Source organism: Megalobrama amblycephala, linkage group LG5 (genome assembly GCF_018812025.1).
Source record: "Megalobrama amblycephala isolate DHTTF-2021 linkage group LG5, ASM1881202v1, whole genome shotgun sequence".
Classification (NCBI taxonomy): domain Eukaryota; kingdom Metazoa; phylum Chordata; class Actinopteri; order Cypriniformes; family Xenocyprididae; genus Megalobrama; species Megalobrama amblycephala.
Window position 1 is genome coordinate 1,843,634 of NC_063048.1, and position 24,037 is coordinate 1,867,670.

Below are 24,037 nucleotides of genomic sequence, written 5' to 3' on the forward strand. Positions count from 1 at the left end.
TGACCAAAAATCCATTATGGAATAGTATAGTTTTATTTTTCAGGTGACTAAAAGCAGTCTAAAATATAACTAAAGGTCTTCGTCTGAAAGTAAAGAATACTTGTATCCTGTTCTACTGTAATCATGGCAGAGCTTCAGCCAGAGGAATGTGGAGACTGCAAGGAAATGCACGATTTATCAGAGGATGCATCATTTCCTCCTCTTTCCTTCCTCGTATCAAGAGTTTTTTGGATGTTTTGCCCAAAAGGACTGGGCAATATTTTGAAGTAGGCCTGTCACGATCATAAATTTTGTGCTGAGGATTAATTGTCATACAAGTAATTGCGATTTGACAATTTAATTTATATTTTACGTGTGGCTGTATAATTAAATATTCCCTTTTGATTGTCTTTAATGCTGTAAAAAATATTTTAAAAGTTATTTTCAACTTTAATTATGGTCCTTTACTTTCACTCTGGACCTGAATATAATGTAATACAATATAATGCAGTCTGATTAAATCTACAAGGCTTCATTTAATTTGAAGTCATTTGTCATTTTAACTGTGTGTGTGTAACAAGATTGCTTGGCATTACGTGAATGTTAAATTAAAGTAAAACCAGTGCCATTACGCATGTTAATTCTTGATATAAACTTTTGCATGAGTTTGGTGTGAACTGAACACCTGCAGATAGTAACAGTATAATCTTCACACACTCTTCAGCTGTTCAGGTTTCTATTCACTTTTACTTGCTGCAGTGGCTGGTTTGGGTGAAATATCACCCTTTGTTGCATTACATAGCAGATGCCTAAAATATCATGAAAATAATGAAACGATAGCTGCGTTTACATGGAGCCTAATAATCCGATTCTAATCAGACTAGTAGCACAGTCCGAATCAAAAAGTCACATGGAACCACGTCAACTGGAATGAATCGGCCAAATCCAATTATAATTTCATTCAACCTTTTCTAATCCGATCGAGAGGACGTAAACACTTGATTAGATTGAAACCCGGAACTGGAAAGTACTGCGCATGTGCAATGACGTAGAAATGGCGTAAAGATGTATGACGCATTGAACGACCTGTTGTTGTTGTTGTTGTTGAATATAGCGTCATAAATGACTGTCGGGATGCACCGATAAGATTTTTTTAGCCGATACTGATATTTGTCACTTGCTCTCTTATTTGAAGTTGTCATTAATTTAGATTAGTGTTTTGATCATGTTTTAAATCAGCAAAGTTCAAAAACGCATGCATTAAGTTGTACTGGCCAGTTATTGCTGCATCATCAAATAATTTAACATTTTAACATCCATTTAACATTCAGCAGGCCAACATAAATACAACAGAACAAAGATATGAAGTATTTTTAGGGAGTAGTTTTCAAGTACAGAAATGGAGTAAACAAATATTCTTCACTGTATAAATTTAAATATATTAATCCTTATTAAAGTTACAAGAGTTATTAAATCAAGAGTAGTGATTGAATTTTTTTGTCTTTTGTTGTTTGATTAAAACGCAGACAGCAGCGCAGCAGGAATATTAGGCTGCTGTCACTTTAAGAGCTCATGTAAACACTTCGTTCGAATTCATCAATCAGAATTAATTAATTCCAGTTGAAGCAAAAAGTGTCCATGTAAATGTAAATGTAGCTATTGTCAAGAGATATATATATATATATATATATATATATATATATATATATATATATATATATATAATATAATATATTTTCAGCTGTTTTTGTCCATGTCGTTCAGCCTCTTGCAAACTTTGAATCGTTTTAGTGAATTTTAGCAATGAAGTATTCCCATAATGTTAAAGTAAAGGGCAAATTTGTTTGTTTACACATTCATGTTTCCTGGTAGTTGTAAGCTGACTGCAGCATGTGTATTTGTCCAGCTCCATTGGTCTTCAGAGTGCTCTAATCTATGATACAGGAAGTAGTTACGCTAAGAAGCAGCCCTACCCAGCACAGAGCTTTCCTGTTGCATTGATCAAATCTAGCTGTGATTTAGTGTTTAGATTTGCTTACTTACACTGAACCCCTCTGGGAGGGGAAACGGCTTGATGTCTGCTTTCAAGGCTTGCTTTAGAAGCTTAATAATCAAATTATTTCAGCATAATATATGAAAATGTACATTATTTATGGCCTTTTAGTGTTCTACATATATTATTTGTCCAAGCCGCTCCCTGTAAATATCTTAATTATTTGTGCCTCTTGAATATGCAACAGAAATAAGACTGCTGGCAGTTATTTTAGTAGTCATTTACAGTGTATGTGAAGCATGTGAGGTCATTTCCTTGATTGCATTTCTTAGTTTCTAGTGCAGCATTATTTATTTAATTCATATTTTTAGATTTTGCCTCAAGGAATGAAACGGTTTCTGTCATACCTTAAAGTATTTCTGCAATAAAAATACACATTGCTTACATTTTTTTTCATCTAATTCAAGTGGACCATCACAATCAAATAAATAAATTAAAATGACTGATTATTATCATTGACATAATAGACCTCAGAGGGTCCGTGAGGCTGCGTTTATACTGGTTAATTTCGAATCAGACATTACTATTTCACTAGTGGCGATTAGATTTTGATGTTTATTTTCTGTTGCATTTATGACCATTTTAGTCACAATTCTTTGTGCAGTGTAGGCAACTTTATTGATTATAACGGGCGTTTTCATAAAAAACTGAAGCGCTAAACTGAAGTGATTGACAGGTTCAATGATTATAAAGGATGTGCGGTTTAATTGCTTTCTGTAAATAAGCATGTGGCAGTCTCATTGAACTGTTAATGAAACAGAAATCTACACTACATTAAAATGACATGCATTTGCCCCCCAATAAAGAAGTATTTTAATATAAATTATATCAATCAACATAAAAGATAGCAATTGCAATATCAAGAGAAACAATCAACAATTATGATTTCTGTTATAATCATGCAGCCCTGATTGACAGAATATTTCAAATTTATCGCATATGTATGTTTTTGACTGTTTTAGACTATTTGCATTTAAAGAACAATGAAGTTAGTAATTGCACACCTCCCTAGTTTTTATGCCTTACAAACATTTAACTCTTCTGTGATGTTTTGAACAGTGTTGCTTTGCCATTTCTGCTGTATTTTGTTGATTTAAATAAGATGGCATTGTTTAATGGATAGATGAAAGTCTGGATATTGTTCCATTAAAAGTGTTTCACGTAGTTCAATTATAGCTGAGAGATTTCCAGATATTTTAGCAAAAGAAAAAAAAAAAAAAAAAAAAAAAATATATATATTTATTTATTTATTTATTTTTTTTTTGTAAGAAACTGTGTTTATTGAAAAATAAAATGCAAAAACAGTGCATTTTCCAATGAAAATGTGGGCAAAGCAAGTAAAATCACAGTACTTTAAAGTCAAGGGGAACAATCGTTGTTTATTTAATTATAATGTACCGTTCACACATGTAATTTACTGTCATTAATGAAATAATGAAGCTGCGTTCTTTCCACAGTGTTACACTATGCTATCGATTGGACAGGAAGTGCATTTGTTGATTCGCAGTGTTTTCTTCTTCCTGTACCAGACCCTTCATGGGTCGCAGTACACCCCCTCTCTCTGCAGTACTGGAGGTCTCCAGCGCTGTTTAATGCGTCCTATTACTTAGCATGGATTCATTTTGTTACAGCATTACGTCATCTGCTGGCAGGCTGTATTTTTAGCCAAGAAATGCAATTGGCCGACAGCTAATTAAATTACCGCCCTCTATTTAGGCTGTTTGATGGATAGTCAATGAATAGCTGTTCTCCCAGCACTCCGTCTGATGGCAGGGCAGGACCGGGGCGGGACAGCCAATGACAATCCAGACTGAGGAGGGAATTCACTGGGGATCCTCTGGAAAAAGACACACACTGTGTGTGTTTGAATCTATGAGCGTTTATTCCATAGCTTGTGCACGACAACTTAATGACTCGTGTGGATGTCGGTCAAAGATGAAATCATACTAGTCCCAAAAATGGACTGGCATTATTTCATTTAAATTCATCAGGGATGTTTGGCACATGCTTGGCCGGATACTGTAGGGGTCGAGCTGTGAAGTGTTTTACGAAATCACCAGCTGCCTGCTCCACCCGTGAAGGGAGCGTCCATCTGCATCTGGCTTCATACCCTTCCCGTCACAGGAAGGAAAGACTGCGAACATTATTTAACACATTTAATATATAGATTTCGCTAGTATCAGCATAATAATATTTTTGCTTACACTTAATAATTTCTATGCAAATTAAATTAACTCTCTGGTTGTGTTCAGGTCATTTTGATTTTAGTTTTCCCGAAAATGCTAGTTAAAGGATTAGTCCACTTTTAAATAAAATTTTCCTGATAATTTGCTCACCCCATGTCATCCAAGATGTTCACGTCTTTCTTTCTTCAGTCGAAAATAAATGAAGATTTTTGATGAAAACATTTCAGGATTTTTCTCCATATAGTGGACTTCACTGGGGTTCAACGGGTTGAAGGTCAAAATTACAGTTTCAGTGCAGCTTCAAAGAGCTTTAAACGATACCAGGCGAGGAATAAGAGTCTCATCTAGCAAAACGATCGGTAATTTTCGAAAAAAATACAACTGTATATGCTTAATAAACACAAATTATCGCCTTGCACGTGCTTTCCATATTCTTCAAAAAGCTTACGCTGTATGTCCTACGCCTTCCCTATTCTACTTATGGAAAAAAACAAAACTGGTGCCGCATTCGTTCTGTAAGTAGAATTGAGTCGCAGTTGGCCAGGAAATTTTTTATTTTACTTGCCAGACTTTATTACATGAAAAGCAAAAGTAATGCAAATAAAAAAATTCTACATAAATATAATATATAATAATATAATTTCAATTTAAAATATAATTTTCAAATGCTATTAAAGACAAGTAAACAGTCTGTAATAAAATAAGAAGAAATAATCAAACTACAAGCAATAGCACAAATAAACACAATAGAATAAACACAATAGATGCAAATTAAACAAACTTTACTTTTTTCAGGTTTCTCAGGTAGAACTAACAGTAGTTAGATACAGATTAGGTAGATTATGTACAGAAATTGAGTAATCAAATATAAAATAACATAGTCTTCACTGTATAAATTAGCCTAAATATAGATTAATCTTTATAAATACAAAAGTTTAAAAAAGGGTGATTTTTTTTTTTTTTTTTTTTGGTTAATATTAAACATAGACAGCAGCAGGAATATTAGGCTGCTGTCACTTTAAGACATAATGCATGGATGATACTGTTACACATGCATTTTATTTTTTAACTGTTGTAAATGTTCACTCAAGATAACCGACTATGTTTACTAGGATACTCTCCAAGACAGACATTTTGATATAATTTTATGTAAAAATTGTCGTCCAAGCGCAAAGACCTCATTTCAGTATTCACGTCCTTTCTGGGCTTTCTATTAATTGCATTCGAGTTATCTTTCACGTCTTCTTGCTAAAAACACATGCAAATGATAAACTTTCATGACGAACGTGACAGTGACCGTTCTGTCAACTCTTGTCCATCGGGCAGTCCTGTCGAGCCCTGCATTTAGATCTAACGTATCAATTCTCTTTATGTGGCATATGTTGAGTGCGCATGTGTGAGAGAAAACGATAGAGGGAGCTCTCAGCCAAACGACAAACGAGCAATGAAATTATATCTGCGCTAAACTTATTTTTTTGCCCCTAAGTCAATCACAGGCGACTGAAATCGTACAAGTTACTGGCCATTGGTTAAGTAAAAACATTTTTTAGTCGCCTAGAAGAAATTTACTCACATTGTAGAGCGTTGTGCATTGGACTAAAACTCGTTGATTTTTCTCACACAGGGTAAACTACTTCCCAAAAAAGTCCTTTTTTCAACCTTGTTACTGGGCAGTATGGCCAAAAAAATCTTCGACATGACTTTTTTCTTTCTTTGATATAAGTCCATTTCATCTGGTGAGGAAGTGAAAGTTTATTTCAGTCTTTAACTGAGTTTATTTTAGTCTTCTGCACCACTGTTAAGCTCCTCACACCTCACTGTCTGCACTCAACAGTGAATAACAGAGGCATGTTCGAGTACAGTATATCCTCAAAATTACAAAACAGATTAGGAGCATAAAAAATGGTGCTTGTCTTTTGATTGTTTCTCTTAATTAGCAATGTTGGCAAAAAATTTTGGCTTCTAAATATTTTCCTAGTTCTTCAGAAATGATTGTAGACTGTCATTGAGAATTTAGCATGTTCTGTTGTCTTTTATTCTGTGTTATGTTGTTATGGAGATGGACACCACAGTTGGCTAGTGAACGAGATGCAGTCATTGAAATGAGACCAGTGTGAAGCTTCTCTCTTAGGGTGTGGAGGAGAAAAACTGAGTCAGTGAGTTTTTGTCTGTAGAAAAAATGGTCACTGCTGTGACAGAAGTGGACAGAGTCGGAGAGAAGATCCGAAAGATGTGTTCAGAAATGGATAGTCACATTCATTGTACTAAAAATAAATAAGAAAGGTACAGACTATATCACAGTGTGTTTCCACAGAAATAAATGTCTCGACTCATAATCCTTTCAAACTTTTCTGTGTCATCGAACAAAAAATAACCCTGAACTCATGTTTTAGACTTATTTGGGTGAAAAAATGTCCTAGTGTTTGAAGCAAAGAATTAAAATCCCACAGAAACCAAAAGTCCCTGACTCGCAGAAAACACAATCTTCTAAAAGTTCAAACTACTAAAAGTTCATTTTCACAGTCAACACACACAGAAATAAGGCAGAGAAACTGGATAGTGGGCTGCTGAGGGGAAAACAGTTTCTTTTGTCTGCTCACATGCATACCTGTCTGCTGACATCACTGATGGAGAGACTCCACTGGTCCACAGACTTGTGAATCCGAATCCAATCGTGAAATTCGTGTCAATACCCAGCCCTAATTATTATTGTGCCACATTAGCATTGGTGTCTTTAGGTGCTGTCAAAAATATAGATTTTTCCACCCATAAATATCAATACTAAAGTATTTGAAACAGTTTTCCGCAGTATCAGTATACCAGTAGCAGCTGCGCTTTCTCTCCAACAACAAGTTGACACACCACAGTGTGTGTATTTTATGTAGTCCATTGCACTGTGTGTTTCAGAGCGAAGCGCGGCACTGTGATCATTTACATACGAGCAGCCTTATTTGTGTTTCGACGTCTCAAGAGCGTCTCGCTTCACAGAAAATCTCTGCATACGCTCTGAGTTTAATGCACATTTGGGGACGCAACGTGTGCTAGTTATGCTTTTTCATATCAGCAAAATTTCCAAAACGTCTGTGGACAGATGATTACAGCATTTCATGCATTGCACACAGAGTTGCATGAGAATGTGTCTGTAAATGAGATAGTTAAACCTGTTATCATAGAAAATTCAAGCTTCCCTTCCAGTTGCACTAATGCATACTTTACTGCTCTCCGCAAACTACATGCCACTTCTGCAGAGGTGAATATGTGTGCTTTTATAGCAAATTATAGCTTTTTTTTAACCTAGACGCTTACGTGTTCTGTGTATAGTATAATATCCTATTGTATGTTGTTTACTACCTGCATTTGAGTATTTGAGGGTTTGTATTTGAGGTTTACAGGTGCATCTCAATAAATTAGAATGTCGTGGAAAAGTTCATTTATTTCAGTAATTCAACTCAAACTCGTGTATTAAATAAATCCAATGCACACAGACTGAAGTACTTTTAATCTTTGGTTCTGTTAATTGTGATGATTTTGGCTCACATTTAACAAAAACTCAAATTAAAATACTTCATAACATCAATAAAAAAAGGATATTTTAAACAGAAATAAAGTATGTTCATTTCTATGCACTCAATACTTGGTTGGGCCTCCTTTTACATGAATTGCTGCATCAATGCAGTGTAGCATGGAGGTGATCAGCTTGTGGCTCTGCTCAGGTGTAATGAAGCCCAGGTTGCTTTGATATCGGCTTTGAGTTCATCTGCATTGTTGGGTCTGGTGTCTCTCATCTTCCTCTTGACAATACCCCATAGATTCTCTGTGAGGTTCAGGTCAGGTGAGTTTGCTGGCCAATCAAGCACAGTAACACCATGTTTACTGAACCAGCTTTTGGTAGCTTTGGCAGTGTGGGCAGGTGCCAGATCCTGCTGGAAAATGAAATCAGCATCTCCATAAAGCTTGTCAGCAGAAGGAAGCATGAAGTGCTCTAAAATGTCCTGGTAGATGGCTGCGTTGACTGTGGACTTCAGAAAACACAGTGGACCAACACCAGCAGATGACATGGCAGCCCAAATCATCACTAACTGTGGAAACTTCACACTGGACCTCAAGCAACATGGTTTCTGTGCCTCTCCACTCTTCCTCCAGACTCTGGGACCTTGATTTCCAAATGAAATGCAAAATTTACTTTTCAACAGCAACAGTCCAGTTCTTCTTCTCCTTAGCCCAGGTAAGATGCTTCTGACGTTGTCTTTGGTTCAGAAGTGGCTTGGTACGTGGAATGTGACAGTTGTAGCTCGTTTCCTGAAGACGTCTGTGTGTGGTGGCTCTTGATGCACTGACTCCAGTTTCAGTCCACTCCTTTTGAAGCTCTCCTAAGTTCTTCAGTTGGCTTCGCCTGACAATCTTCTCAAGTCTGCAGTCATTCCTTTCACTTGTACACCTTTTCCTACCACCTTTCCATGAATATGCTTTGGCACAGCACTCTGCGAACAGCCAGCTCTTTCAGCAGTGACCCTCTGTGGCTTACCCTCATTGTAGAGGGTCTTGATGATCGTCTTCTGGACAACTGTCAAGTCAGCAGACTTCCCCATGACTGCTGTTGGGATTAATGACCTAAACCCAGTATTTATACCCTGAAAATGGTAATTTAATAGAACTTGAAATTAAATATTCTAATAATTTGAGATACTGATTTTTTTTTATTTTGATGAGCAGCAAGCTATAATCATCAAAAATAAAATAAAAACAAAGTCTGCAAATATTTTACTTTGTCTAATAAATTTAATAAGTTTTACTTTTTGGATTAAATTACAGAAGAAAAAAAAAACTTTTTCATGATATTCTAATTTATTGAAATGCAGCTGTATATGTGCGTAAAAGCCTAAATTAAATCTGTTCATCATAAAAAGTGATCGACTCTCTTCAGAAAATTTGGACTAAACCGCTCAATTCATATAGGTTACTTTTCCGATCTCTTTATGAACTTTTTGAAGCGTCAAAGTGGTCGTTGCAAAGGCAGTCTGTGGAGGTACAGGAATCTCATCAAAAATATCTTAATTTGTGTTCTGAAGATGAACGAATGGGTGTGGAACGACATAAGGGTGAGTAATTAATGACAGAAATTTAATTTTGGGGTGAACTTAACCCTTTAAATTTCAGACAGCAGGGTTTCAGTTGATAAGAAAATACTTTGACTAGGGTCAAACGTAAATTAACTTAGATACTGTTCACATTTTATGTCCTTAATTTCATGACAATATTTCCCTGTGGTATCAAATAGATATTGAATTGAAGTTAGAAATTCCAGTTCCAACACTAGTGTTTTTATAAAACTGGACTTTGACTGTGCCTCACGAGTGCTTTTAAACACAAATATAAGAGCAGAGCCCTGATTGGTGTATGTAATATGTCACCTGATAAGTATGAATTGGATTCTTCTTCTGTAGCTCCACAAATGCCCGCAGCTCAATCCTGTGTTGTTTGTGTGCAGCTGTTAGAGGAAAAGCAGGTTTAGAGTATCAGACTCGGATTACAATGTGAATCTGGAACAAAGAGAAAGGGTTGACCCTGATCTCCTTACTCGCACATGCAAACACTTCTCAGCATTTCACCTATTTTCGGCCTGTGTGCACGAGCCTCCTGATGAATGCTTGGCCTCTTGCTTTCATCTCGGCCAGAACGCAGCCCTCCACTTTGGCAAGTGCAGTTTCACACAAACACATCTGACACTTAACCGTGTTTCTCTTTAGTTGACCTCTCTCTCAACTCTGTTGCATTGCTGTATGTGCAGGGAAATTAGAGACCAGTTTTAGCTCGGTTACTTTTCATCCCGCTATCGCTGAGTGCTTATCAATGTAGATCCTAACCTTGTCATATTTCTCTCTCTCTCTATCTTTATGCAGATGTGAAGAAGGACTGGTCAGATCACGCACTGTGGTGGGAAAAGAAGAAGACCTGGCTGCTAAAGACCCACTGGACGCTTGATAAATATGGCATTCAGGCCGACGCCAGGCTGCTCTTCACACCGCAGCACAAGCTGCTGCGCCTGCAGCTGCCCAACATGAAACACATGAGGGTGAAAGTCAACTTCTCTGACCGTGTCTTCAAGGCCGTGTCTGACATCTGCAAAACCTTCAGTGAGTGCTGCCCTAAAATATACACAGCTTTATCCATTAGCCTAACTCAATCTTCCCACTGGTCGTGAAGAACAATAAGTCAGGATAATTGTGTTATTTTGATATACATTAGAGCACATTCACCCTTTAATGCTGAGAACAGACGGAGAGTTTGGCTGGAGAGATGGTGTTAAATCAAAATACAGTGGCAGCTTGAAGGAACCATGAAATGGATTGAAAACACAATTGTTTTAAAGCGTGGATGTGTTTTCTCTTGATCTATCCAAGGGCTTGTGTTTCTTAAATAATCAGTGGCCTGTGCAAACACTGAACTTTTTTAAAATTAATTTTTTGGCTCGTTTGGAGCATTTGTTTTGGAACCTGCCTCATTTTCTCCATTAGTTTGGTTTGTTTAGGCATATATATGAACATGGCAATCATGCTCACTCCGAAAATAGGTCAGAGATGAAAGAGTTGGTCTCGGCCCGCTTGAGGACGAACTCTGGAGTGGTTCCCTTGTGGTGAGAAAGCCATCTGACCCAATGGGCCAACGAACCAGGCTGTATCACAACATATGTATGATGGGTAATTACATATGTTGTGTGTTGCAGCAGTGTTTGTTTTGCTAATGCCTCTCAAAATGCATTGTGGGTTAACCTAGAGCATAGGTGAAATGCACATTTCAGAACTGTCAAAAGTGCATAAAAATACAGACGAAACCTTATTTCTTGCTCTGAATAATAAAGTAATATAGTGATATCCATTTAGGTCCATTGCCTTGTGAAAGTGAACTGAACCAAGAAGAAATTGCAACAATTTTAATCCCTGTTTTGGAAATCTTTGAATATTTTTTGAATATTTTACAGTTTACAATATTGTGCATTATGCAACAAGAAGCATTTCAAGCAGTAGCATGCTATGTTGTGGAGAGCAGGGTGACTGATATAAAGCCAGTATGTCAATGACTTTAATCGATTTAAAGACAGTAAAACATGAATGAATAGCATTGCTAAAAAAAAAAAAAAAAAAAAAAAAAAAAAAAATATATATATATATATATATATATATATATATATATATATATATATATATATATATATATATATATATATAATAAGAAAATAATATTCATATACATAATATTTATCAAGTCATTTGAAAGTAATTGAGAATTGATCAGTTTGGTAAAAAATAATTGAACTTGATTGATAAATCTGTAAAAAATTAAATAAATATTTTTCAGATTTATACTTCTTTAGGTTGCAACATCTCAGTGTTTCTGTTCTATAATTCTCTTTTAGTAGTTTCCCAAATAAAACATATTACATAATACAGCATATATTGGTATTCAGTTACAGTTACCATTTTTTTCATCCATGAAATTACAATACCACAGTAAGAAATATAATAAAAACTGTGACTAGCATTGAAAAATCTTATTTGTGTAGCCGTCATGTTCTAGCTGTGAAAATAACCAACCAATGCAATCGTAGAGAGAGGTTTTCCCGCTGATGACAACTGATGGACAGCACGAAGGAATAACTAAGTGCGGGCCTCATCAAAGTCGGCACCAGCAAGGATTTAATCTCACATACTGGATAATAACCTCGAGCTGCTCAAAGCTGCCCAAATTGATGATTTAAAGCATGTAATCATCCATCGTAATGGCAGATATTTCCAACGAACATGTGCCGATCCTGTGGATGCTTGAGCACCACCCAAGGAAATGGCCGAGCACTTACGATATTCTCCATTCATTTTAACTAATAAATAAATTAAATAATTGCAACTTTTAGATACAACTTTTTTTACGACAACAGATGTGCCAGCAGGAATCTCTCCGCTCACAGGCGAATTCCCTTCTCTCACAAAACTTGTGCATGCTCAAACTTTGTCCCCCTGCATGTGCACTTGTGAATCTAGAATTGTCTTTTAATGTTTTAATGTTTGCCATTATAGTGTGGGCACCCACCGGCAGAAACATTAATAAGTGCATATGCCAAGTTTGCCAACGAATGTAAATCAGTATGTACATAGCATAACAGTAGTAAATTTATCTGTCCCATGAAATCACATCTGCTGTCCTGCAACAGATCAATAACCAGGTGGTCACTCTACTTATAATGTTTGGAAGAAATGTTATAGTGTTTACTACTGTGCGTCACGGTACTAGCATTTGAAAAATACTGTGGCACCGCAGTTGTTTTGAGGCTTGGCCACTGTGATAACACCATAGCACCGTTATCTGATAAATGAATTTGATAAAGGTGCACTTGACCACATTTCTTGGTCTTTATTATTTGTTAAACACACTGAGCTGCCATGATTGGTCCTCCTTAGCATAACTAAGACCCAGCATGCCCTTGAACTGCTCCAAATCTTGTTTCATAAACTATTCTTATCAATGTAGCTGGCAGTGTAACTTTTGTTGTGTCCATATATGGAAAACAAGGCCTTATGGGCTCTCTTGGCATTTAAATGTTGGTATTTACTTGAATACTACATCACTAGAACATTTCTAAAACAAAACATCCAACAAAATGTTTTTGGGGTTTGAAATGGGGAAAAAATGCAAACAAATCAAAAACAAACAGTTGATATAGGATAGCAGGGATGGGAATTATTATAAGGAATTTCATGATTCCAATTGTTATTCCTCTTAAATTATAGGTCCTTAACTGATCCATTGATTATTTAAATTATTACAAAAGACTTTAAATGGATTTTTGTTCATTTTTACATCTTTTAGAGAAATGTAAATTATTAAAAGGGGTTAATGGGGTGGGACCATGAGTAATTGTGTTTCATGATAACAAAATATAGTATATTACAATAAATGTTTTTTTTTTTCTTTTGCTGGAACTGGCCTCTGGAACTGGAGCAAAATTTTATTTACCAGTGATTTCACAATTTTGGATGGCAATTTTGTTTACCACAACAAAAACTAATACTAGTCTATCTAATGTAGTAAGTCCTCAAGCGATTATTGAAGAAAAGTAAACTGGCAGTAATGAAATAAAGACAACAGGCCAAACTGGCCCCACAAAAAAAAATTATAAAGTAAAAGAAAAGAAAATGGGCCTATAAAATAAGCCTAGTTATTTTTTACTGTTTTTAATTCATGTAACCTAAATAAATAAGGTTATGACACCTAGATTATCTCTCTTAAATTTTAAATGTTGTTAGACAAGTAAACATTAATTAATAAAATAGGAACAAATAATCAAATTAAAAGTAATAGCAAAAATAAATACAACAGAATAAACTTAAATGAAATAAACTGTGCTTTTCAGGTTTTTTTATGTAGGCTTAAACGGCCCATTTTCAGGTAAAGATATTGTAATATAATGTATAACTATATAACTAGATTAAACTTTATTAAAGTCAATCAGTCAAGAGCAGTTACAGATGCATAAATAATGTTTTGAAATGTTGAAAATATAAAACATTAAATAATGTTATTTGAAATTATTTATAAAATGAAAATATACTTTAAATGTGAAATTAAGTCGCTGTTAATGAGCGAGTCATTGAGATTCAACCGATTCATTCAAGCGGCTGATTCATTCAGGAAGTGTTGCACAGAGACGCAAAACAATTCTGTGGACTCTGGAACTATTTTCGTTGGCTAAAAAGAGCGAAACAAGTGATTTGGTGTCTAAAATGCAAGTCACTTGATATTAAGTTCTTGTTTATTAAACTGTACGTTGTATAAAATAAGTATCACATTTGTAATCATGCTGATATTTGGAGAGAAATTGAACTCTTCGTGTAATATTGGTTAACTATATTAAATGATATAAATATAAAAGACATACAGGGGCATTTTTGCCACTTATCTTGAATTCTGGGCCATTCTAAATGCATTTTAATAGACTAAATCACGCAGTGATTGTGCACTCCAAATATGCAGGCGCACTAGTCTAACCTACTAGACCACGTCACGTAGTGTATGCATGCACTCAATGTGTGCGTTTTTGTTTGGTTTTTGTAAAGTGAGGGACATACTAGATTATGTCAGATTGTTAAATCAACAATTACGATATCATAGACCAGGGGTCATCAACTATATTTGTCCAAGGGCCAGAATTTTTCTCTGCAGACACTGTAAGGGCCAGACACTCGTAATATAAAATAAAATTCAAATTGTATCCTAATATGTTATTATTTGATATACAAATTCTAATTCCAAATTTATGTTATTTTTTACATATTACCTGTACTGCAGCAAGCCACCAGGGGGTGATAGCGATATTTTAGGCTTCATATTTGTGAGGCTGTCAAGCTGTCCATCACTGTCACGCAATTGTGCGCAAATCCCAGGCAAGGAAAATTTTGACATTTGTGGGTTGGTATTCGATTTGAAAATTTGACATTCGAATATTCGTTTTTTTTTTTTTTTTTTTTTTTTTTGCACACCTGGGATCCCCCGCGAAACGGTTCTCATTCCGCCTTGAATAAGGCCGGCGACACACTGGCTGCGTGAGCGTCTCAGCTGCGTGGCGTGTCCGTTTTTATTTCGGCTCCCATATTTAACAGATTGGAGTTTGCACACTGAGACACGCGTCTCAGGCGCGCTCGAGCCACGCAGAAAACGCGTGCATGCTAGAAATAGAACCGACGCGTGTTCCAGCAACAGGAGTGTTCTCTGGCTAGAGCGCAGAACAGCGGAGTTTGTGCATGTCTGAGCTTGTGTTTTGTTGCTTTGTTATTGTGGAAAATAGAATAATAGAAACAAAATGTATTAGCATTTTTACCTGTTATTATCAATCTAAATTAATCTCGTTTTTAATTTATTATTTTTAATTAATTAACTTAATTTCGTTTTTCTTTATTTAAATTTCGTTTTTCTTTATTTAAATTTCGTTTTTTCTTTATTTAAATTTCGTTTTTCTTTATTTAAATTTCGTTTTTTCTTTATTTAAATTTCGTTTTTTCTTTATTTAAATTTCGTTTTTCTTTATTTAAATCTACCCTTACTTTGCCAATTTGTTAGTCAGAAAAATATTAGACTACCTTAAAAGTATTGCTTAATTTAACAGACCTGTGTGTGCGCGTTTTATATCACTAGTGCAGTGTCCGTTCTCGGAGCATAAGCCCTGCCCGCGTGAGGTGCGCCGCTTCCCGCTCGCGCTGTTCTGACTGTAGTTTACTAAAAGTTTATTCATTCTGAATGTGTCGCGTCTCGCGTGTCCATCTATACTGCACCAAATGCGACACTGCACTCCCTTGTGAAGTCGATTGGATGAACGGTTCTCGAAATAATAAAAATGCAAACGGATATACAGACACAGATTCCTGCCTTTATTAGAGAGAAAAATATGTTCAGCCCCTCTCTCCGAAGAGTCGATGTTCATTACTACTGAAGCTTCGAAGCTCAAAAAATGGTATTCGGACCAGCCCTAAACTTTTTCCTCTTACAAGGCTATTCCTGAATTCAGTATTATTCTGGGGGCCGGATGGAAATCTCTGGCGGGCCGGATTTGGCCCGCGGGCCGCCAGTTGACGTTGCATGTCATAGACGATATATAACGCATACCCTACAGCACTGGCCCGATCGGGCAAGTGACAGTTCTGTCCTGAGCATCGTTCACACTGGCCCCGGGCCATCGGGCAGTCCTTAAGGTCGAGCCCTGCAATAGGGCAAATAAATACAATAGTACAAACAAATGAAATAAACAGTGCAAGTTTTCAGGTATCTAACAGAAAAAACACTGCAGAAATTAAATAAATTTGCATTCTTCACTGTCTTCACTGAAGGAATTAAACATGTTGATTCTTATTAAAGCTACAAAATTAATTCAGTCATTTATTTTTATTTTTTATTTTTTTAAACTGTTTACTTTTTGGTTACTTATATAACTCTAGTGTGGTCTTTTGGGGTGTGAAAGCACTTTTTTTTTTTTTTTTTTTGCCCATTGTTGTTCAGCCCTACAGCAGTCAGTAAGTGGACAATATAATGAAGGTAGATATGACTGGAAGGTTGAGCTGTATTAAATGTCAAAAATTGGGGCAGGTTGTCATGTTTTTTTTTTTTTTTTAATAATTTGGTATGTTACCTTTTACATTTTAAATTTTGCTGAAATTAAATTGCCTATTATAGTCTAATGTACTGTACACTCTATAATATCCTCTTTATTGGTGAGTTCCCTTTGTATTTTGTTATGTAATACAGTGGCCTTCAGTTATTTTATTTGTCCAGATAATTTTGGGGCCACTGCATGTCTTGTAGGGTGTGCTGAGCAGTGTCAGGAAGGCTGGAGGGACGGGAAGTTTACAGCAGTCCAGCTGGCAGCAGCTGCAGACAGGCAGTGAGACGGTGATCATGCAGCTCACATATGCTGTCTGTCCCTCTCTCTGTCTCAGCTGCCTGAGAAACTGGGAGCTTCTTCTTTATTAGTGGAAATCACTTGGTCATGCAGCCAGAGATTGCCGGTGCTGAGAGAGAGCCAGATATTATTCATCCTCAGAAGAGGACATGTGCTTGGGAATTTTACTTTTAAATGAATCTGAATCACTGAAGAGATTCCATTGTGGATTTCTAGAAAATCCAGCGTTGGAAAGTTTTTTGGTGTTTTGTGAATGGTATTTGATATGCCATTCTGATCTGATCCCGGCAGGCCCGGTTCTATGGGGTGCTAGAGACTGCTAGGCATATTGGCAAAACAGATTTGGCAAATGATCCAGTGAGTTTTTGTGTTTGCGCTCTGGAGAGCATCAAAGGTTTCTATTTACAAAGTGTTTTTGCAGTGTTGAACAGTGTAGCCAATCACAGACATGTCTGTTGATCTCTTGAATGTAATGATCAATCAGAGGTGTTTAAGTTACGCAGAATTCACTGACTACTCAGTATTTGTTTAGTGCTGAGTTCTCAAGAATCATCTCATAACATGCAAAGTGTTGACATGATGTAAAAAAAGAGATTGATTGTGTAGTGTAGAGTGCTTTATTGATTAAAACTGAACTATGTGAGGTTGTGATGAACTAAGATGAGTGACAGCTTTTTTTAGATGAGTGATTATAAAATGAGTGGGAATAAAAGTGTTTTTTTTTTTTTTTTAAACCCTAAGATACAAATTCTAAAAATACCAACAAATTTTTTATTTTACTTTATTTTAAAGGTGCCCTAGAATTGAAAATTTAATTTACCTCAGCATAGTTGAATAACAAGAGTTCAGTACATGGAAATGACATACAGTGAGTCTCAAACTCCATTGTTTCCTCCTTCTTATATAAATCTCATTTGTTTAAAAGACCTCTGAAGAACAGGCAAATCTCAACATAACACCGACTGTTACGTAACAGTCGGGATCATTAATATGTACGCCCCCAATATTTGCATATGCCAGCTCATGTTCAAGGCATTACACAAGGGCAGCCAGTATTAACGTCTGGATCTGTGCACAGCTGAATCATCAGACTAGGTAAGCAAGCAGGAACAACAGCGAAAAATGGCAGATGGAGCAATAATAACTGACATGATCCATGATATCATGATATTTTTAGTGATATCTGTCTTTTTAAATGTTTCATTATCATGTTGCTAATGTACTGTTAAATGTGGTTAAAGTTACCATCGTTTCTTACTGTATTCACAGAGACGAGCCGTCGTTATTTTCATTATTAAACACTTGCAGTCTGTATAATTCATAAAAACAACTTCATTCTTTATAAATCTCTCCAACAGTGTGTAATGTTAGCTGTAGCCTGTTAGCCACACATAGGCTACTATCAAACTCATTCAGAATCAAATGTAAACATCCAAATAAATACTATACTTGCGTGATCTGATATTCTGCATGTCGAACACTTTGTGAAGATCCATTTTGAGGGTTATATTAGCTGTGTGAATTTTGTTTATGCAATGTATTATAGAGTTGCGAGCTCCGGGGGCGGGAAGCGCAAGCATTTAAAGGGGACACACGCTGAATCGGCGCATAGTTAATGATGCCCCAAAATAGGCAGTTAAAAAATTGAATAATAAAAAATCTATGGGGCATTTTGAGCTGAAACTTCACAGACACATTCAGGGGACACCTTAGACTTATATTACATCTTTTGAAAAAGCGTTCTATGGCACCTTTAAACAACCAACAAGTTTAACAACCAACAAGCACTTTAAATGCCTAGTAACCAAGTGCAGAGAGTACGTTTGAGACGCGCAGCTCGCACCCTCTGCAGCTGATCACAGACATGTTGAGCGCATTGATGCAGTGATCTTGTCATTGAAACTCATTTTCTGCACACTAACGAATGCTTTCATCATAACAAACAGTGCGAACACAATGTAAAGAAGAGATTCGTTGATTCTAATGGGAGTTTTGGCAAGAGTCCAGATCACTCACGCTTTTTGATTGACAGCTCCAGCGATTGTAAAGGAAGCGTTCTTTGATCTCTTTCTATATAATATAATCACAGTTTATTATTTCATCCTACTAAGAGAAACAATGTGAAGTTGGCCATTTAATCATTAGTTTGATTTACTGACAATAAATGATTTTGATACAAAAACATCTCACTGTAGGCCTACATGAATCATTACATATCAGAAATCACTGGAGATTTTGGTTAGACATGTACACATAATCCATACATATCAAACGATCTGTAACAAAGCAAAACTTTCTTACTCCCATAAGTGTGTCGCGCCATTCCTGTCGGATCCAATATAGAGGTACAGCATCATTTTTTAATTTCAATCCAATGCAGCTACTGTGTTTTTCCACAACCTGCCACCGCACAACATTTAGCACTCTTCAAAGGCAAGTTTATCGCTTAGTTGCTCGATCCAGTGTTGGCGTCACGTCTGTTATTTACCTACTAATACTTGTCGTGCTCAAATCAGTGGGCGGGGCTACTGAACTATAGACTAACTAAAGTTAAAAAAGTCAAATCATAATCAAGGACCCTTTAAGCAGTGCTGCCATACTAGCCTTTAGCATCTGCTTTAGAGTTTTGTTTTGTGTGAAACATGACGGGATTAGGGAGGAACGTAAACAGTGCGACGCACCAACACATTCCACGCAAATCAACGAATTTTCGTAATCAATTATGTCGACGCGTCGTTCCAGCCCTAATGCACTATGCATTTAAACGTCTATATGGGAATTGGAGTCTGGTAGCTCCTCCTCCTCTGTTATGCAAGGAAAACTGCACAGTCGAGTGTCCATCATTCCACGCTTTGGTGCATCATCCAGGTATTTAAAGTGCACTGTTTATTTTGTAATCTTCAGTGTAAACACACTAGTCACACTATTTATACAGCACAGAATAGTGTGCAAGCATGCAAATTGGGATGCACCTATAGTGATAACCAATGCAGACTAATAGATTCAAAGAAAAGACATTTTTGAAAAGTTGTTGCAGTTATTTGTTAAAGATATTCCAGAGACATGTCTACTTTTACTTTAGGCCTTGGAAAATGGTTGTGAATATCTGTGATGTGACGTGTAGCTCTTGAATTAGTCTGTGTGGTCATTCAGAGGCCGTATCATTGTTGAACGTGGCTTCATAACCCTCTCTCTCTCTCTGGTGGTATCAGTTGTTTTGGGGGTCTGGTGGGCGTGTTCTCCTCACTGTTGCTTTCTCATGTGATGCATAAAATGAATAGGAGTGTGTTTGTCATTTACCTCCTGGAGCAAGCGGACTGTGGAGCGTTTCACCTAACACAAGACCTGCCTGTCAGAGATGAAATGAAATGAGAAATGTGTGAGCGTTCTCTACGAGCTTCGTGTGAGTAATGTCTGTTTGATTTGGGAGCGTTTGCTGAAGGATCTTCTGTTTGTTGATTGGAATTTCAGAGGAGGCGCTCACTCACTCCCAGCACTCCACTGACCTGCTGCAGTTCGCTCACATATGGCTGTAAAAGGGCAGACTCGGAGAGAGAGAGAACTACCATCTGGTAGTTCTTAAAACCTCTGGAATGCTTTTGCTTTAGTAACACAACTAAACAAGCCATTCCTGCCAAGCCGTGAAGCTCCTCCCCAACACACACTCGCACTCCGTCACACACTCGTTTCCTCCAGGACTGTGGAAAATCCAGGCAGTGTGAGTCGTCCTGCCATAACGCTCTAAGTAGTGGAGAATTAAAGTGCAAGAATTTCAATAAAAAGTCAGTTAATGGCAAAACTGTCAGCACCAGTCACTGGCAATTGTTCAAATATGCTTTATTCTGTAAGCAAAATTTATTCTTTTACTTATTACAGTCATCTTCTCAAGGTTTCTTTAAACATCTAATGTCACTGTTTAGGGCCTGTGATTTGGTGTGGAAAATGCGGGCTGTATAAGCGTAATTTACTGTATAATGCGGAATGTCACAGAATGTATCAAATTTTGGATGAACAAATAAAAAGTAGGGCTGCTCACTTAAAGGTGCAATATGTAAGATTTTTGCAGTAAAATATCCAAAAACCTCTAGGCCAGTGTTATATATTTTGTTCACTTGAGTACTTACAATATCCCAAATGTTTGCAACTATTTGTAAATCGTGAGAAAATTGCAGTTTTAACCAAGGCTGCGGGACGTGTGAGGAGTCGCCTGTCAATGGCGTCATACCCGCGTTACCCTCGGTTTCTGGTTTATTCTGTGGAAACCATGGAAACACCAAAGATGCTTTAATATTTAAATGTTTTAATAGACAAGGGAACAACTGTTTTGATATATTTATAGACAGAAAAACTAATTATTGTTATATAGTTCAACACGTATATTAAATCTAATTTTCTTGATTTTTTGTGAGTACCGTGCTTTACCATGCCTCAGAGAAAAACACTATTTTGTGAAGTAGCTAACATAGCATAATCAGATGCAGCTTTATTTTTAGTAACAGTAATACAGCATTTTCTCCATCATACAATATGTTTTTAAATTAATTGCATGCCATTTATCAACACAATCATCCAGCATTTAATATGATATTGTAAAATCGATCTATCTTACTGCAGTGTGTAACAGTGTCTCACAGCAGCCGCCGAGCGAACGCACAGAGTAACGTTATAACATCATTTTCAACACTCTCAAATGTATCTAATATGATAAACAGAGCTGCGTTACCTCATACTCATGACCGGAAAAGCGGAAGCGGCGCCGGCGACTGTGTCATAATAAAAGTCCCGCTGCTCGTGAGGCGTGTGTTGATCAATCACTCCAGCTCCTCGTTCAGCTCCACAACACTCACTCCTGCTCTGCTTCATACTACAGTAACGTTAATAATCACATCCATGAACATGATTTCTTCCCGAGTCCTATCCTGATTATTTTCCATCAGCTGTTGAGGTGAAGACCCAAGATTCCGCTCTCAAACTTGGCGTCATCAAGCTACGCCTTTGTTTTGAATAGACCTCTAGCGACCTCTAGCAGACAGAAAATATTACATATTGCACCTTTAATCACATTACAATATAGTGTTTCAATATTAAAGCACAAAAAGACTGCTATTTAAATATGAATTCTGCATGTTCAGTGTTTCTAATAATAATAATAAAAAGAAGAAAATAAAATGTATTTTTTGTGTACCACAATTTTTCTTCCATGTTTTGATTTTAGCAGTGAACATTTGTTTTGTAGAACTTTTTCAAAAATAAATTGTTACTTTTTTTAATATTTAAAAAATTTTGTGAAATGTTTTATGCCTTCATTTTAGTACCACCCTTTTTTGTTAATAAAACGTGTACTAAATCAGAAGAATAAAACAGACAACACAGAATTTCTGAAAAGTAAACATTTCAGAGCACCTTATTATTGTAAAAATTAATAAATTACTAAATTTTATGGATTAGACATGCTTTTTTTTAATTATTATAATTTAATTAAACAACTAAAATAGAATCCAGAAAAAAAATAAATTAAAACAGAAGACACAGAATTTGAAAAAAAATTGAACTGATTTCATAGGGCTGTAAAAACTAAAGTTTTAATTAAGCCCTATTTGGACAGGGCTAGTTTTACAGGGGGACCTTAGAGAAATTTGCCTTTCACAGATGTACTTTTTAATGACTTTAATCCCCTCCGAATCTGCCATGTCTGAGTTTTTCTCACATAACCTCTGTAAAAATTCCAGAGCAAATTACCTACTGCTTTTCTGCCATCTCAGCAGTCCTCTGAGAAATCTAATTCGATCCGAATGCGAATGTCTGTGATTGCCAATATTGTATTATACTAATGCTGGGTACACACTAAAAGATTTTTGAAAACGTATAAGATGAGAGACCACAAATATGAGGACACAAAAATCCTAGATTTAACCGTTTTGCTCCTATAGTGTGTGGTGTGCCATGATATGACAAAGGCAGCACAGATTTTCAACCAGAGTCCCGACTGTGAACACGGGAAATCGCGCAAAATCTCTTGAGGCTTCAGAATAAACATGACGGATGATAGGCAGGAAGATTGCATTGGAATGATTTTGTTATGTTTTATAGGATACATTGTATAAACGCTCATGCTGTTGCCACAAACCCTCCATCTCTGCTGTCCAAATCCATTTCACTTTGTGCTGCGCCATGACTGCGTTTGTCATGCTTCTGTTTTCTGTCTGCTCGCTTTCTGATTGGATATTTTTTCGTTTCACGTGATAATCTCCAGAACGTGTTCGCGTTTGTCTTCAGGGTTCCCCCCACACATCAGGATTTCTGATTGTAAATATTCAACATGTTGAATATTTATGATTCGCGATCTCAGACATTCTTCTGAGCAGATTCAGTCACTCTTAACACACCTCACACCACAGGACAATCTCATAAGATAATCTAAAGAACCATCAAGATAATCAGGACATTACCTAGGGTTGTCGGAAGGGGAGAAATCGGCCCAAAATCCAGCCCGATTATCTTGTGGTGTGTACTCAGCATAACACTTCACCTCATGTGCACCAGTCTTCCATATACTTTCATTTAATTTCAATATGGATAGTATCCAACGAAAGAATAAATGATAAAACTAACAAATAGCGGAAATTGTAAAGGCAGTTCATTTTAATTTCAGTGTCAAAGTGTGTCCTGTTGAAATGTCCCTCAGAGTCTGAGACTTCTTGGGTGAGTTTCATTGATGAATACACTTTTAATTACAGTGAGTGCTTCCTCTACAGACATCCGGCATCCCGAGGAGCTCTCCTTACTGCGCAAACCCCGCGACCCCAAGAAGAAGAAGAAAAAGCTGGAGGAGGCGGAGGAGGAGGCACTGGAGCTGGAAGGACCGCTGCTCACTCCTGGATCAGGTACGTCTCACATGACCATCATGTCCTCCATGTGTCGTTAATGCAGTGATCTCTCTCTGTCACGTCAGACACGAGGAGACCTAAATAACGACTCTCTCTGAGGTTTACTTTAGGAAATATTTGTTTTGTTCCAAAACCTCGTGAGCTGCCGACATACTCCACATCATGGAACATAATAAGTCATTGGTTTTCAATCCTAGTCCTGAAGTCCAGCCGCACTGCACATTATTGTATGTCTCACACCTTATTCAACACACTTGATTCAGATCATCATATCTTTGAGAGAGAGCTCCACGAACTAAGTGACTGTGAAAATGCTGCCTCCGCAGGCAAAATACAGAGGTGTGAAGGCAACGTTGAATCTAATGATCTGAGATACCTTCATCGGATCTGCACAGTTGTATCCTTCCCTCCCTCTGATACCCCACAATTCTTTTGTGTTTGATTCTCTAATATTTGGGGTAAAAAATAAACTGGTGTCTGAAAGCTGCAC

At 36.7% G+C, this 24,037-nt stretch overlaps 1 protein-coding gene across 4 annotated transcripts in view; it reads left to right on the forward strand.

Annotated features, from left to right (window-relative positions):
- The window catches only part of fermt2 (FERM domain containing kindlin 2), a 70,217-nt gene that overhangs the window by 11,975 nt on the left and 34,205 nt on the right, over positions 1-24,037 (forward strand). For all 4 annotated transcript variants that reach the window (XM_048190360.1, XM_048190361.1, XM_048190362.1 and 1 more), the window contains exons 3-4: positions 10,119-10,352; positions 23,416-23,544. In XM_048190360.1, the coding sequence (XP_048046317.1) occupies positions 10,119-10,352; positions 23,416-23,544 (363 nt within the window). The remainder of the gene's footprint in view (positions 1-10,118; positions 10,353-23,415; positions 23,545-24,037) is intronic.